Raw genomic sequence first — 15732 nt, forward strand, 5'->3', positions numbered from 1 at the left:
ATATTCAGTTATGGTGAGACTTACTTACTGCATATTCTCTTTCTTTTAATTTAATTTTACTTCCTACTTAACTATTATTTGGTCTGGCTCTTTTTGGCGCTGGGTCTATAGCTTGATTTTTGTTGCTGGGTGAGTTTAGGAAGGTGAATGTGGTGACTGTAAATTTATCAGTGACAAATGTATTGAGATTTTTGTAAGGCCTATTTAAAGCTAAATTTTCTTCTGATATAATGCATGTAATTTGGTATAGTGTGTTTGGCCACTGCATACATTTTAATACTGATAAACATAGAACCTCTAGGGCACATTGTTGGTCTGTGTCTATATTTAACACACACAACAGGTTATTTTAGGTGCAGGTGTGTTGTCTCAGTCTTTACTTGAGAAACGGTTTCCTGTGACAGTAAATGAAACCCACTATACTCAACTTTGGAGCTGAACACAAAAACAAACGTAATGCACACATCAAAAATCGATATTTTTTTATTATTGTAATCAATTTAAATATTATGGACAACTTCAGTAGACCAGATGCACATTATGCGCAATAAGTATGTCACCTTTATTTTTAAATTAAGACACTTGCCATATAATTGTTGAAGACTACTTTCAATGAGGATGGTAACTGATTAAAGATGGTTTCTGGTCTCATCCACTTATTTCACAATAAGCCATGCACAACATATGGCTTTATACAGAACAGCACCTTGATCGACAGCCTAATACTCCCACAGCTTCCTGTGACAGGAAACAAAACCCATGTACATCAAGTGAAACTCAGCAAAGGCAGAAATTAGATGTTCGATGTGCTGATACTGTGATGTAGAAGTCAACCTGCGCATTCAGTCAGCAGCATCCTGTTTCTGTGTGCCACGATGCCGACTAGACTGCTTCTTTTCCTCTGTCTGATTGGACATGTTTTTGCCAAAGAACCGCCAGGTAAGAAAATCTGAAGAGAATAAATTTAAAGTTTTAAATGACAGGCAACTTATATCAACACTAACTTTGTTTAGTCCTTTCCTGTGATTCTGTGGATGGTTATTTATGTTTTGAGGATACTGTTTACTTAATATCACTAGTTCACTATCACTAGAATAGTATCACTTTCACAATAGTTGATATTCCATCATAAATACATGTTTTTAAAAATATTAAATATTCATGAGACCTGGAGTAAAAACTGATGTTCCTAAATGTACTTCCAAGAGTAGAAGACAGGAAAGAGCACAACTGCCTTGAAATATAAAAAGGCCTTAATAACTTAAGGCCTAAACTTAACTTAAGTCAACAATAACCATTTTTCACAAAAAGAGAATGGAGTTTAATCATTTTAAGGTAGAACTTTACTTCCTTGATGAAGCATAAATTCCCCATGGCGTCATTTCTACTCCATTTCCTCATTGTGTGTGTGTGTGTGTGTGTGTGTGTGTGTGTGTGTGTGTGTGTGTGTGTCCAGGTATTACTAAAGTTGTGGGGACCTAAAACTGTTTACACAGTCACATTATTGGGACTTGTCTTCCTTGTGGGGACAGAAATCAAGTCCCCACAACATAAATGAATACATTTTAAGGTGAAGATATGTTTTAAGGTTAGGTTGAGGTTAGGGTAAGGTTAGGGTCAGGGTTAGGATTAGGCCAGTAGTAATTGTGGTAAGTCTCCAAGAAAATGAATGTAAGTCAATGCAATGTCCCCTCAAGTCATGAATGTTCAACTGTGTGTGTGTGTGTTTGTCTTACATGAAACTATTCTCTTGTTCCCTGCCATCTCGTGTCACTGACAGATGTGGACTGTTTGGTGGTGCATTTCGAATATGTTGCCTGTTCCTGGAATAAGCAGGGCCCTCCAGAGGTCAACTACACCTTCAGCAGCGGGTTCGTAGTAGCCTTAATAAATTCCATTAAACTCCATTTTCACGACGTCTGGATTTATCACATTTCTGAAAGGAACGTTATGGACTTGAGTAAAAGTTAAAAGTAAAAATCCTTCCAAGTTTGACCAAAAAGCTCCAAGTTGTATTTCAAGTTGGTGGAAAGTAGATCGTAGATGAAAAGATAACATTGCACATTTTCACTTCTTATTGACACTGATGGTGTGTTGATATTTGCATTTATCTGTGATTCCTCCATTCTTCAGTTTACATTTCAGGCAGTTTCCCACATTTTTATCATTTTTTGATATTTCACAAATGTGCTGTATTACATATTTCTTAATGCAAACATTTTTGCTGGAAAGCAAAATCAAAAAACAAATTTGTGCATAGCAATTACAAGTTTGATAAATAAAGAACACAGTATATCCAAATGTGGCAAATTTACCTTTTTCACTGCAGATATTTTGTCTTGTCCCTGGTATTCTCTATGACATGTCAAAATATCTGCCATGTAAGGCCCTTTCAAAGGAAAGTACAAACTGCTTATTAAAATTCTCCACTGTCCCTTGCTGCATATGACCACATTAAGACCACTTTAAGTAATTTAGAGCTGCTAAACATGTGATTGGAGTCTGTGAATAACTAAATGTTGATTTCTACACAGGTTCAATGAGAAGGAACTCAAAAACTGCACCACCTATGTGTCACAGAACAACACCATCACTGGATGTAACCAGACGTATGAAGGGCTGAAATCCAAAAAGTTTATTACATTTTTTACCAGACTGGCACATGGCAACAAGCCTTTCCAAATGCATCACTTCCTAAAAGACAAAGGTATGCCTGTTCACTGGGGTGCAAGACAACATTGTGAAGAACAATTCAAAATTGTATAATAAATCTGTTCTCAAGGTTGTACATTCTACTATTTATCAAAATTATATTTTTTCCTCTTTTTCCTCTCCAGTCTTGTTATTTCCACCCACAAACCTCACTGTCCAGAATGGATCTGACTTCAACCTGTGGTTTTACTGGAACCAGACATCTACAAACTGTGTGGATAGTGAGGTTCGCTACAGAAACAACAACAACAAGTGGGCGGTCGGTAAATTAACTGATCATATTTATAATAATTCATTTATTTGCTGTCGATGCTGCTTTTGGTCATCTTCCCCTCACACCCTTTCGCTTCCTCGTCCCCCTTCTTCGTCTTGATGTCGTGGTCCTCAGGTGTCTGCAGTCAGTACTGGGAGACAGAAATACTGCATCAACCTGCCGTCCAGCATCTCCCGCTATGAGCTGCAAGTGCGAAGCAGAATAGCGTCAATCTGTGGAGAGTCCTCATTCTGGAGTGACTGGAGTGAGCCTGCAGTCTGGGGATCCAACAACAGCACGGGTAACTTTGCTTATACACACTGAACAGTGAGCACCCACAACATGGTTTTACTCGTGTCACTAACTGGATCATCATCTAGAAGACTTAAGGAATCACAAATGAATCGACATTTTATAAAAATAAAAACATTTTGTACATTTTTATGAAAAAGGCAGCGTGCATTGTTAAATTAAATTTTAAGGACTTCTCTACATTTGAGGAGATGACACGTGATGTTATAGGAACATGTCCAATTCACTGTGACATCTGAGATATTTGACTGTTTAGCGATTCTTCCCATATGTTTGCATGTATGCATAAGAATAGAAAGTTTGATGTGTACAGAACCCAGTACTTACATATGTGGCAAATTGACCTTTTTTTTTTACTGCAGATACATTTTGTCTTGTCACAGTAGGAACAGCACAGTTGTTTTTAATAAAATGAAAATAAATTGTATGACAGTTGCCACAAATAGACTGCTTCACACCAGAATTTGGGTAATTTCCAGTGCAGCAGGGTAGATGCACAGCAAGCACTATATACTGATGTATATACATAGTGTAAATACTGTTATTTGTAGTAGTTTTGTTATTTCTTTCGCATTTTAGTTCTTTTTCCTGTAGTGATCCTGTAGTGGCATGGAGAAAGGAGAATTTCATTGCAGAGATAACATGTTATTTTCATGCATGTGACAATAAAGCTTTTGAATCCTTTGAATACTTGAACCTACCGATGCTCCAGGGCGTAGAAATTGCGAGGGATTTGTCTTTATACCACTCTACCTGACCAGTATTTCTGATCACGTGACATTTGTTGACAATTTATAGTGTTTTTTTTTGAGATTTGCCTTTGCGAACGTGCTGAAAAATGGTACAAGGTATGACATTTCCATCAGGTGTGGAAGCACAGTGTTATTTGACCATGTATATTTAACATCCTCTCCCTCTCTCACACACACAGTCACAAACCAAATAAATCCTCCACTGCCTGTGTGGATGCCACTGCTATACACAGTAGGGGCTTTTATCTTCATCCTAGTGGTCGTCCTGATGCTGCACCATGAAAGGTGAGTCGGCTCATATATTATGTATTAATGATGGTACTTAGTGTTGTAGACGGCAAAGTGTATCAGTAAAGTAAACTGGTAAACTTGGTTTTTATTTAACTTAACTTGCTTATGAACAGATGGCAGTTTTATTGTTAATTGTTTGATGCCGGTAAGGGAGGAAGGAAGTGACACTTTTATTCCCATTATACCCAGTCTGTGTTTTCTTTTCTTGGTTTGAAACATAAAATGAAGAGTTTGAATCAATTCAAGTTATGCACAAAAAAGAGCTGTAGGGAATAAAAGTAATGTAGATGAGAGGACGTTGATATCAGACTGTGCTTATCTCCCATACAGGGTCCGATTCATCTCAATCTCTGTGGTTCCCAAGCCATCCCTGGCCCTTTATGACATCGAGGTTAGTAGCATCCAGCAGCTCATCCAGGACAAAAACTGCAGCAGCCATTGAATGAAGTGAAATCTGTATGAAATGTCACATTGACAAATTCAGAAGTTGATTGGATATAGTAATTCAGTCTAGGCCCATGGTTCTCAAACTGTGGTACGAGCTTCCTCTGGTGGTACTTAATGGAAAGTCAGAAATACTGTTCTACTGTGTGTTGTATGAAAGGAGAGAAGGTTAGAAGGTGACAATGGAATGGATGGAAGAGGCCTTCAACACGTATACTACGGTGAAGGCATTGCCACCTACTTTGGGGCATTAGGCTCCTAACCGCAAGGTCACTGATTAAATCCCAGGAAGTTCCCAAAGGCTGGTGTACCCATGAGCAAGGCATCCAGTCATCCATTGCTCCCTGGGCGCTATCAAGTACTGACCACCGCTCCTGCGCCCAGCTTATGTGTGTAAAAAGAACGGATTAAATGCAGAGGACAAACCTACCACTACCACTAATTGTTGTGTGTGCAGAAATAACTAATTATATTCTAATAAAGCAGCTGGTGACTGTATAATCATGGTGTAGGGCTCTGAAACAGTAAAGTTCCACGATTATTAGTATCTCACAATTGTGTGAGATAATGCATTACAGTACATTAACATTTTCTCAGCCACTGGAATTAAAACAGCTATAATTCTGATTCAAGAAAATGTGTGACAGTGTGTTTTATTCACTTTTCTTAAAGGATTGGCTTCAATTCTCCAAAGGCCTGAAAGGGAATTTCAAGACAAACTACAACGAGCATGCCTGTCCTGTTCGTGAGTACTGCCATGTCTCCCAGTCCGACAACGAGAGCTCTGATAGCTCCGATAGCTCCACCTTCTCCGTCACCACCGACCAAACCGACTGCTCTGTCTCCACCCCCCTGAGCAACTCAGAGGATGGGTCTTCTTCCTGCTCGTCCTCCAGCTCAGTTTTTGTCCCACCTCAGGAGGAGCAGCAGCAGGATTCTGTTTAGGAGGCTTTTCTGTCAGGATTGGTCTGTCCATAGACCGTATGTAAAATAATGGACAGAGTCTTTCCTCAGCGAAGTCAATCAGGAACTAAAAATATATTGAATAGCCAAAAGGAGGTGGCTACGCTGCTTGCAGAAGGGTTTCAGTTTTATTGGAAAATAAATCCATTTCCCACTTGATTTGCAACAACAGTAAACATTTGCCTGAGGAGTTTTCCTCACTAGTTTTAGGACTTGAGTAGCACATTGTGCCAATTTTGTAAAATATGTTCCCAATTAGAGGAAAATGGACAATAAATCATGTGATGACTGTGAACTTCGGTTTTCAAACATGGCAAAGCTGTGATCCATAAAGTTAACATTTTAACAACAACGCAAGGATGAAATTCAACACTTTTGTCTTGATCCTGCCTTCTGTAGCTTTACAAGCAATCATGGACATATTGGTGTATTTTTGCTAATGATATATGCATACGCTTATTTTTATATATTTTACCATATCAGAGATTAACTCAAAATGTACAGTAGTGTATCCAAATAAAGACTTGGTTTCTGTACTGCACCGGAAATATGATTTGACCTTTACAGAAAATTGAAGACTGACTTTTAAAATGATTTGATCTCACATGGTGTTACTTATTTGGTAATGTGTACAACGTGTACTCATTCTTCATGATATTAAACTGAGTGGTTTTTGAGTTTTAATGCAGAGTTGGATAACATCCAGATATGTTGGACTTACTTTGGGTACAGTTACAGCATATAACGGCAGACATTGTGGCTTACTGAATGATAAATTAGTAGCTAAATTGTTACCATATATAGTAAAGATAAGAGGTCTTCTGACCGCTCAATAATGCCTTATTATGCAACATGTTTGTCATATTCACATGTTGAATTCACCTCAGTTACATCCCAACTACATTGTTTATAGTGCATATTGTCACAGCCTGTTAAAATATTTTAATGTCCTTTTTTATATATAAATTGTTTTGATTATTTTATTGTACATGTAAACCTACTCTTTAAATATTTACTTCATGTATTGTCATCTGTATTTTTATGTCACAATAAATATCTGGAAAAACAACTGCAACGACTGATTTTAGTTCAGACTGCCCGGTCAAGTTATTGCTCTGTCAGGTAGGGGGCGCTCAGAGTGTCCCGGTCGGTCCCGCACAAAACTGAGTCAACGTATTTTTTCAGATTCCAGAAGGGTAGGGCGCAGGGCGGCTGGCCCCCGCAAGAAAACACGGATACGAGTCAGCTACTTCCTTAGCTGAACCGATCGGCTCCCACAATCGATTGATGTCTTTTACAGATGAGATTTAGGATTTCGCCGTGCATTCAGCTGGTTTGACGCTAATTCGCAGTTGGTAGTCCCGAGATCACAACTCGACAAAATGACAGACTCCACGGTGGCCGACACTCGCCGGTTGAATTCCAAGCCCCAGGACCTGACGGATGCGTACGGTCCCCCCAGCAATTTTTTGGAAATAGACGTTTTTGACCCACAGATCGTTGGAGTCGGACGGACCCGCTACACAACATACCAAGTTCGCATGAGGGTAGGTGTTTGCCACCGCTAGCTCAACGAGCTGTGTTGCTGCAATAGCCATTTTCGCTAAGCTAAGTGGTAATTACACTGTTGTTGGTAGCAGTGTTAGCATGTTTAGACGCCGCTCTGATGTCAACACACGGGGCTCGATGTAACGCTGACGCTGGGCTGCTGAAGGTGGCTCCCGGTTGGGTGCGAGTAAAACTCGACGACCGGGGATTCTCAGCGGCCTACCGTGTGGATTTTTGATGTTGCGTTAGCAAGAGGGCTGGTGTGGAAGTTTCCTGAACGTGTCACGAGCTAGTCATTGGACGATGTGAACATTTTGATGAAACCAAACGCGGTAGTTGTAAAGATATGCGTCAAAAACAACATTTTAGATTTCTAAATAGACAGGACAGTCTGTCCCTACTGCATCTGTTTCGTATCTATGCTGTAGGCGTATTGATACAGAGGAAACTAGTGAATTACTGTTACTAATTGTCCTAAATAAATAAATAATGTTACACCCAAAGCATTATGAATGTTGTATTTTAAATTGCAAAACCAAAATCTTAAAAAAAAAAACCTATTTTTTCATGTCATGAGCTTCAAGAATGACTATAAACTTACACCCCAACATAAAAGGAAATTCAGTTTAACCTTCTGTGAGTTTTCCTGTCATTAACCACCAATTTGAAACGTTTCTTAACAAACTAGTAGCATGTTGCATCCAGATTAACTAAATAACAAATACTGACAGCCGGAAATTCCTTGCAAACCCTAAAAAGCTAAAAAAAATAAATGGATGAATAAAAAGCACAACAATGAACAGCATTTTCTGAGATAAGTAGTGTAATGTTATATTGATAAAGTCAATATAAGGCAGACATTTCCATATTTTGGAATTCAGAGCAATATAGCTAATGTAGAATGTGAACATAGCTGTTTTAGGAATGGGATTAAGCATTTGAATTTACTATTTTTCATACTATTGAGAAAAAGGAGAATGGTAGTACGAGTTATTATAAAAGGAGCAATGAGTTTAACTTCCTCTTTTAGTGAACTGGATAAGCTTGTAAAAGTGAGAGATTGATAAAATCACTGACACAGCAGACTTCCAAGACATTTTACAGAAGCTGTTACTGACATGATTGCATAATTGCAACTAAGCAGGATTGTCCTGACTACACACTGTCATTTTCTGTGTGTCTGCAGTTGTCCACTTTCACATTATCCAGTTACAGTCTCTCCCCCCCCCCAAAAAAAATGCAAATTCGTAGACGCAGTTAGGGGATTTTACACGATGTTGAAGGTAGTGATGCATATGAAAAATTACACAAACCCAATACTAGCCACATCACCGTAGCTAATAGGAACCATCATTTTCTGGAGTCCGGAGGGGAGTATTGCTTTATTACATCCCACTCGCTGTCTACACACCACAGATCACCACAGAATAACTGACAGATATTATGATTAATCTCCTAATTAGACTGATTACTGTCAGACTCACTCATAATTTGTCTTGCTACTTATACTGCATATATTTCTGCATGAGTTTCTCTTGAAACATGCATTTCTAATAAACTTATGATGCACGCAGAGAGCACAAATCTTCTGCAGTGTCAGTACACTCCCCTATGTCGCTTAGCAGTTGTTCAAAAAAAATGTTGATTCTAGATGCAGATCACCATCAACATAAAAACATTTCCCCTTGCGTCATGACCTACATCTAGAGAAAATTAAATCCAAAACAGTCTTTTATTTTTGACTTATGTTGTTCAAAGTCAGACTGACAAACATGGTGAAAAACATGACAAACAACGTTGTTAGTTTTATTTAGGGCTATCTTTAGATTGCCTGGGCGCTTCTGACAATAAATCCATAAGATGACTCATAGAGCATCCCTCTATGAGGAAAATATGAAAAAGTGCAAATATTTAATGTAGTTTGTACACACTTTTTTTGATGAATTTGAAGAGTTTATTAAATTTAGGTGGCAAGAGATTTTGTCTTGTGTAGTTGTTATTCCATAAATCTTTGTTTTCTTCTCCGTGTAGACAAACCTCCCCATTTTCAAACTGAAGGATTCCTGTGTGCGAAGAAGATACAGTGACTTTGAGTGGTTAAAGAATGAGCTGGAAAGAGACAGTAAGGTGAGTGATCATCGCAAAGCTACTAGTAGAAGCAGGCTGATGGGAACAATAATGTGATTAATCATATTGTAAGTATCACAGGTGGAAAAATATAATCCCATCTGTGTTTGGTATTTGGGTTACGACGTACATTTAATCTCTTCAAATTAGAAGTTTTTGTTGTGACTTTCATCTTTGAGTAGATGTTTTTTTCATGTTTTCCATTTTCATGTTGACCTCTGACACCTTCAGATTGTAGTACCACCTCTGCCGGGCAAAGCACTGAAGAGGCAGTTGCCATTTCTAGGAGGGGAAGGCCTTTTTGAGGAGTCCTTCATTGAGGAGCGACGATCGGGACTGGAGCAGTTCATCAACAGGTAAGTGGCGTCCGCGATATATATATCGACAAGGGATGGGGATGAGTATTCAGTATCCATTACTGTGACCGTTCCTAATGTATTTAACAGTTTTATCAGTGGTTGCAGTTACAAAAACAAATTGTTCTACGCCAAAGACTAATTTGTGGTTTTTCTATTAACACGAGGTGGCGGCAGCAAGCATTTAGTTATTGGTCTGCATGTGTTTGTGATGAAGTGATGACATTGACAAGTTTTCTTGAATGCAATCTTAAAGGTACACCTAGTTCTAATCTCAACACACTGTAGCTTTTACAGATGTGATGAAATGTACCTTTGAAAGCATCTCGTTAGCTGTTCCTGCTAGTTCTCATGCACTGGAATTGAGACTATTTGAATATATGAGCAGAATTGTGATATTTTACTAGCTTGATGAACAGAAACCACTTGGATAAGTTATGGAGGTTGTGTTCATCTGTGTTTTCTGTAATCCAGGGTCAGACATTTTTCTGTTTCATTCACATGTTAATCTGAAGGACTACACGTGTGTTGTTCCACAAACCTCAAATGAACAGGTAGTAAAGTGTGTGTGTTTGTGTTTCTGTAGAATTGCAGGTCACCCCTTGGCCCAGAATGAGCGCTGTCTTCACATGTTTCTGCAGGAAGAGAGCATTGACCGTAACTACATTCCCGGAAAAGTACGGCACTAGGGTTTATCGAGGGATATGGGATATGTGGGGGGGTTAAAACTCTGGGTTGTAGAATAAACTGACTTGCCTTTCTCTTTTCTCCCACAACATCTTCTCTCTCTCTCTCTCTCTCTCTCAAGCCTAATCTGCCTATCCTTTCTCTGTATATGATTGGAAAGTCCCATTCACTTTATCTTGGAGTTTTACAGTATGATCTTCTGCTATACATCAGGACATGTTCATAATGTTTCAGAAAACTCTGTGACTCCTCCATCCCTTGTGCATTGATTTTTATAATGTACAATAAAAAAAGCGCCCTCTCCGTGTATATATATATATATATATACATATATACATATATATATGAATATGAATATGAGGATTTGGCTCTTCATCACAATTTTTAGGAATGAAAACAATGTACGACACATTTGGTCTTTCAAATATTCATCATTGTAATATAATGTGAACAAATTAGAATAATGTCGAAATGTTTGTGTCAAATGTGAATTCTGATCCTGTTTTGTTCTCTTTTGCTTTCTTTTTAGGTATGAATGAAGTAAGTTTGCCTTGTTCTATACTGCTTCTACTAGCTCTGATCGCATGGGCACTGTGACGACCAATGGCGATAGTTCACAAACCGTTGATTCGACACTCTCCAATTTGTCATTTTAACATGTAATTATGTGACTGACATTTTGCCCAAAGAAAATTGGAAAATGAGAAGGAGTGAGTCATCTGTTTGTTGCAAAGGGAAGAACATTCTGCAAGCCAGTTTTGCGTAAAGGAACTGTTGCAAAAAATAAGTGCCATCTCTCATTTTAAAAATTGTTGATGGTGTAAATCGGCCGTTTAAACTGGCTCACAGATATTTCTCAGTGCACTAAAAGCCAGCATTAGTGTTGGTGAGTGATGTGAACTATTGTTTAATGTTTCTTTTCAGACTAATTCAAATACACTCGTTATAAGCAGCACTAATCAGAATGCATGGCAAAGTTGCACACCTTCTTTGTGCTATATATGTGTGTCTGTCTTGCTCAAAAAAAACGAATCACTAATCCTGCTTTCCAGTCTGTTGATTCAGCCGTTCATTAACGTTCTTTTAAAGGTGATATCTGGAAAAAATATGTACAACAGTGACCTTTAGTGTTTAAAACTGTCACTGTAGTTCCAATTCAAAAATATAGCCCGAAGCCACGGTTCATGTAAGTTGCCAGATCTGACAAATTACGTACATAAGAAGTTTTACTTATACCCAGGTATATAGTACATAAGAAGTTTTACTTACACACACATACTGAACCTTTTTGGTAAATTTTCACATGTCGGAAACAGGTAGAGTTTGAGTGACAATGACAATGACAGTAACGGACATTGAAACATTATATAGGTTAAATATAAGTGAAAGTGAGAACATTGGCTATAACCTTAACCGACATTCCCCATTTTGCTTCCCTGTTCAGGAGAAAAGTATCTAGCAAAAAAAATTATAGATATCATGTTAGATGTGAACATCAGTGCATGTTGCTTTTTGTTGATGTGATGCTCTGCAGATGCTTCTCTTCTGACACTATGGCATAATGTACTGCATGTAGACCTGTGTATAGTACTGTGTTTACCTTATACTAGAGATGTTATGGCAACTCATTTAAAACAACTGTGTCTAAATACAACACACAAAGCAAAGTTCTGATAGAGAAGATTATAACTCTCCACTGCTCTTTGTAAGATTGTAGGCTTTAAGGTCAACATACCATTCGTTCTCGGGTCATTTCCTTTTAAAGGTCTAGTGTGTAACAATCACACCCCATTTCCCAACTGATGGAAGAGAAAAAAAGTGTAATCAGCTTTGAACAGATTTTTCCACCATTGCGAATGTGTTTAATCTCTGCAATGCATGCTGGGTTTTAATGTCTTCACCTCAGTTCAGCATCAGAGAGAAAGTAAAACCTAATATTTATTCTGTTATTGCCATACCATAAATGAGAACGTGTGAATCTTTTTATACTACACACCAAAGATGGAGAAGAATGTAGCCTTTCGTCCATATTTTGCGTTGATTTTGTCCATTGTGCGCCAAGCAGGGGAGCTCACGATGCCGGACGAAACAGCGCAATACCACTGAAAATTGTGGGGGCAGTATAGAGTCAATAGTCCAATCAGTCAGGAAAACGACAAAGAAGCAACCTAAAGTTGCAGTGAAACGGCTGTAAAACATGCTGCCAGAGATTACTGGTTTATCCGGGCAGCCGGAAAGCTAACTGCCAGAGACTTGGCACTTCACTCACAGTCGCAATGTGGTTTAATTTGAGAAGCTATCTAGTAAAGCAAGTTGTCCAAAGTTGCAGACATACGGAATTAATAATAAACCCCTTCAACGGTCGCTATGTTTGTTGATGCCTGCAACTTGGTGCTTGGCACTGCCCTTGAGAAGGAAGGAAGTATTTCTGAGCTACAAGTTTGTGTCCTAAGCTTCAGTTTTTAGGTTTAAAGTGATTATATGCAAACATACTAATTTGTAATTTACTCCTCTGCCAATAGAGTTACATACTGGACCTTTAATGCCTCATTAGATTTTTCTACGTACACTTTTAAAACACTTGGAAAATGTCAAATATAGTGTCATTCATCATATTTTGTATTTTTGTTACACTATTGTGCCATAATATCATTGAGCGTCACTGTTATTTGCAAAGATGTGTGACTTTAATGTTATTTCCTCTCATTTCCTGTCTTTTTCTCTCTTTCTCCGTTTATTGCAAAGACAGACTGCTGCACCTGCCCCCTCCCGAGTACTTTTATTTCTACGTCACGTCATTAATAAAGCTGGTGGAAATGTCAGAACTGCTCAGTAGGAAAAACACAACTCTTGCTCCTGGACAAAATTAAGAGCTCCAAAAGTATAACAATGTGTGATGATGTGTCCTTGTTCAGCCATTCCACATATTAAAACTGTGTGTACATTATTTTTTTGATTCATTTACGTAATGAAAAAGAGAACACAGTCCATATATAGTATATCCTTTTGTCATTTTCTCATAGCGTTTTTTTTAAGGTGATTGTTTTTTTTAAGAAAAAATGTTTAATTTCCTGCTTTGATTCCTGTTTTCTTTTGCAAGTAGACGCCTGAGTTTAATTCAAACCTCCCAAAGTCGAGCAACATGTAGCATCATGAGAAACAAGACGGTGATGTGTCATTCCAGTCGGTTTATTTTCACCTGAGATTTTGATGTTCTGCACTGAACTGCTCTTAGAGTCCATTGTTTTTTTGTTTTTTTTAAATGACTTGTTTTAAATCCACTGTCTTGGCTCCATCCCCCTGCCTACATATTTTTGGTTGTACTGTCAAATCAGCTTATTTGGGAATGTTAACGTTTAGGTAAAATAAACATATCTAAGCACTGTGACAAAACGGGTTCATTATATGAACAATATTTCATTGAAATCAGCGTCTTGGTTCACTGATCGATACGCACTAAGGATTATTCTGTGCTTCTTTTCCAGCTGGTTTGTGCTTTTCATCCAAATTATTGTGAAGTGTATTAATACATGTTGCCATGGCAGCTCTGCTGTCGGTGACAGGGGAAGGTCCTTGTCACTTCTTTCCTCCAATTAAATTCCCCCGCTGCCTGCTGCGTCATGTCTACATGTCTCTTTTCGCTTCAGAAGCCAGATGAGTGAAACTCGGCTCAGTGACCGTTGGTGCGTCACAGTGACACGGATCAGAGAGTCATGGGAGCCGGACGTCTGGCTGTAGACTGGCAGGTGACCTCATTTTACAAAGACATGAAGCTGAGGGCATAAATATTACACTAAAAAAAATATATATGTTTGTTTATAGCAGTCAAATCACAGATTATTAACATGTGGTCTGGTTGGTAAAGGACCCAGAAAACTACTGGTGTAGAGAGAAATGTCTAAAAAGCTTTGTTGAAAAATAAAAAAGGATTGATTTAAATAAAAATTGCTTTGCCAAGCACCATATTAAACAGAAATACAGACAAACAAAGTGCAGTACATTTTAAAGACTATTCACCAAATACTCAATAGTGCTCAAAAGAATTAAAGGGCAGTTTTCCCCCCCTTTTTTTCTTTCCACTTGGTTAAATGAGGAATAAACTTAAAATCATTATGATGCTGCGGTGTTTGTTTCCCTTTCTTTTTTGTCAATTCCACTGTCTGATGATCAAATAACACATTAATCGCTGGAAATTAGTAAAAAAAAAAAACATGTCTTTTTTTGGGTGAAGTAAAAATAATAACCATTTTTGATATCAAACATAAATGATCAGCATTAAGCACAACCACCTGTTGAGCAGATTTCCCTGCCTTCAATTTATTAGGTCATGTTTTCATCGGCTTGGGTTTTATTTTGTCCTCCTTTTAGCAACTTCCTGTCTACAATTTTTTTGTGATGTGCAGGTGTTCACCCAAGTATGTTCATTACATTTTGGTAAGAATCTACCCACTAATGATGTAACAAAAAGTATTACATTTATTAAGAGCCCTCTATCTCTAATAATGTGCAAAACTGTAAAAAGATTACAGATTTGATGGTCATTTAAATGTAACATGGATGTAGTTAAGATGTGTATATCTCACTGACATCTTCACAGATCAGGATGAGTTATGTCAGATGGTAATAATAATGATTATTATTGTTATTATTATTATTATTATTATTATTATTATTATTATTATTAATAATAATAATAATAATAATAATAATTTCATAGAAAGTCATTGCTGCTTAGATTTTTCTGACTTCATTTATTTTATACTAAAGGTTTCCAACTATGAATTACAGGACAAAGCCCTTTTACTCTAACATCAACAGATTGAATACAAGACTTTTACTTTTAACTTAATGCATCAACACAGTAGTAAAATTCATTGGTTATTGATACATTAATTAAGGAGAAACTATTTTGATCTTTGTGGTGATTTGTTTTCAAGGCAAAATTCAGAATCAAATGTTCTTCTCTGGGGTTTTTGACTGTAGCTTCGATAAAATATGTAATCTTGTGAAATTCTATGTCCATTTATTTATTTATGTATTGAGGGGGAAACAAAAAGGGTTTAGAGAGGTGATGCATGTATAATGTCCATTTTCTCACTACTCACTTCTTAAATCTCCACAACAAAAAGATTGATCCAGAGTACAGTCCTGAACTGTAGCTCATAAAAACTACAGCTTATTAGTCAGGAAGGAAAGAAGCATCATAACACGTACAGGTTTTGGGTCTAATGTGGCAAAACACTGGGTCTTTTTGTTTCGCTGAACGTGAAACTTAAAGTCCTCTAAT

General features: G+C 37.7%; 2 protein-coding genes and 1 non-coding gene across 4 annotated transcripts; all 3 read left to right on the forward strand.

Annotated features, from left to right (window-relative positions):
* The first annotated feature begins 793 nt into the window (after nucleotides 1–793).
* On the forward strand, nucleotides 794–6796 carry LOC131458010 (cytokine receptor common subunit gamma-like). The gene is made up of 8 exons (XM_058626592.1): nucleotides 794–939; nucleotides 1781–1871; nucleotides 2535–2707; nucleotides 2838–2971; nucleotides 3101–3266; nucleotides 4209–4314; nucleotides 4651–4711; nucleotides 5437–6796. The coding sequence occupies exons 1-8, from the start codon at nucleotides 876–878 to the stop codon at nucleotides 5707–5709; spliced, it is 1068 nt and encodes a 355-aa protein (XP_058482575.1). The 5' UTR covers nucleotides 794–875; the 3' UTR covers nucleotides 5710–6796.
* LOC131459044 (U6atac minor spliceosomal RNA) lies at nucleotides 4911–5039 on the forward strand. The gene has a single exon (XR_009240192.1). It is a non-coding gene; the product is annotated as a U6atac minor spliceosomal RNA (small nuclear RNA).
* A 101-nt stretch (nucleotides 6797–6897) lies between the features above and the next one.
* Nucleotides 6898–14561, forward strand: snx12 (sorting nexin 12). 2 transcript variants are annotated; one of them, XM_058627908.1, is made up of 5 exons: nucleotides 6898–7274; nucleotides 9307–9402; nucleotides 9634–9758; nucleotides 10345–10435; nucleotides 10975–14561. In XM_058627908.1, the coding sequence occupies exons 1-5, from the start codon at nucleotides 7110–7112 to the stop codon at nucleotides 10978–10980; spliced, it is 483 nt and encodes a 160-aa protein (XP_058483891.1). In that variant the 5' UTR covers nucleotides 6898–7109; the 3' UTR covers nucleotides 10981–14561. The 2 variants fall into 2 exon arrangements, with proteins under 2 accessions (XP_058483891.1, XP_058483890.1); XM_058627907.1 differs by lacking the exon at nucleotides 10975–14561 and having other exon boundaries at nucleotides 10345–10447.
* Nucleotides 14562–15732: the final 1171 nt, after the last annotated feature.

The sequence above is a fragment of the Solea solea genome, chromosome 4 (genome assembly GCF_958295425.1).
Source record: "Solea solea chromosome 4, fSolSol10.1, whole genome shotgun sequence".
NCBI lineage: Eukaryota > Metazoa > Chordata > Actinopteri > Pleuronectiformes > Soleidae > Solea > Solea solea.

Excerpts from the sequence above, each read along its gene's own strand:
- LOC131458010 (XM_058626592.1), top strand. The coding sequence starts at position 876 with ATGCCGACTAGACTGCTTCTTTTCCTCTGTCTGATTGGACATGTTTTT. Across the intron at positions 2,708-2,837 it reads TCACTTCCTAAAAGACAAAG|TCTTGTTATTTCCACCCACA; the intron begins GTATGCCTGTTC and ends TTTCCTCTCCAG. Across the intron at positions 4,712-5,436 it reads TGGCCCTTTATGACATCGAG|GATTGGCTTCAATTCTCCAA; the intron begins GTTAGTAGCATC and ends CTTTTCTTAAAG.
- snx12 (XM_058627907.1), top strand. The coding sequence starts at position 7,110 with ATGACAGACTCCACGGTGGCCGACACTCGCCGGTTGAATTCCAAGCCC. Across the intron at positions 9,403-9,633 it reads AGCTGGAAAGAGACAGTAAG|ATTGTAGTACCACCTCTGCC; the intron begins GTGAGTGATCAT and ends TGACACCTTCAG. Across the intron at positions 9,759-10,344 it reads CTGGAGCAGTTCATCAACAG|AATTGCAGGTCACCCCTTGG; the intron begins GTAAGTGGCGTC and ends GTGTTTCTGTAG.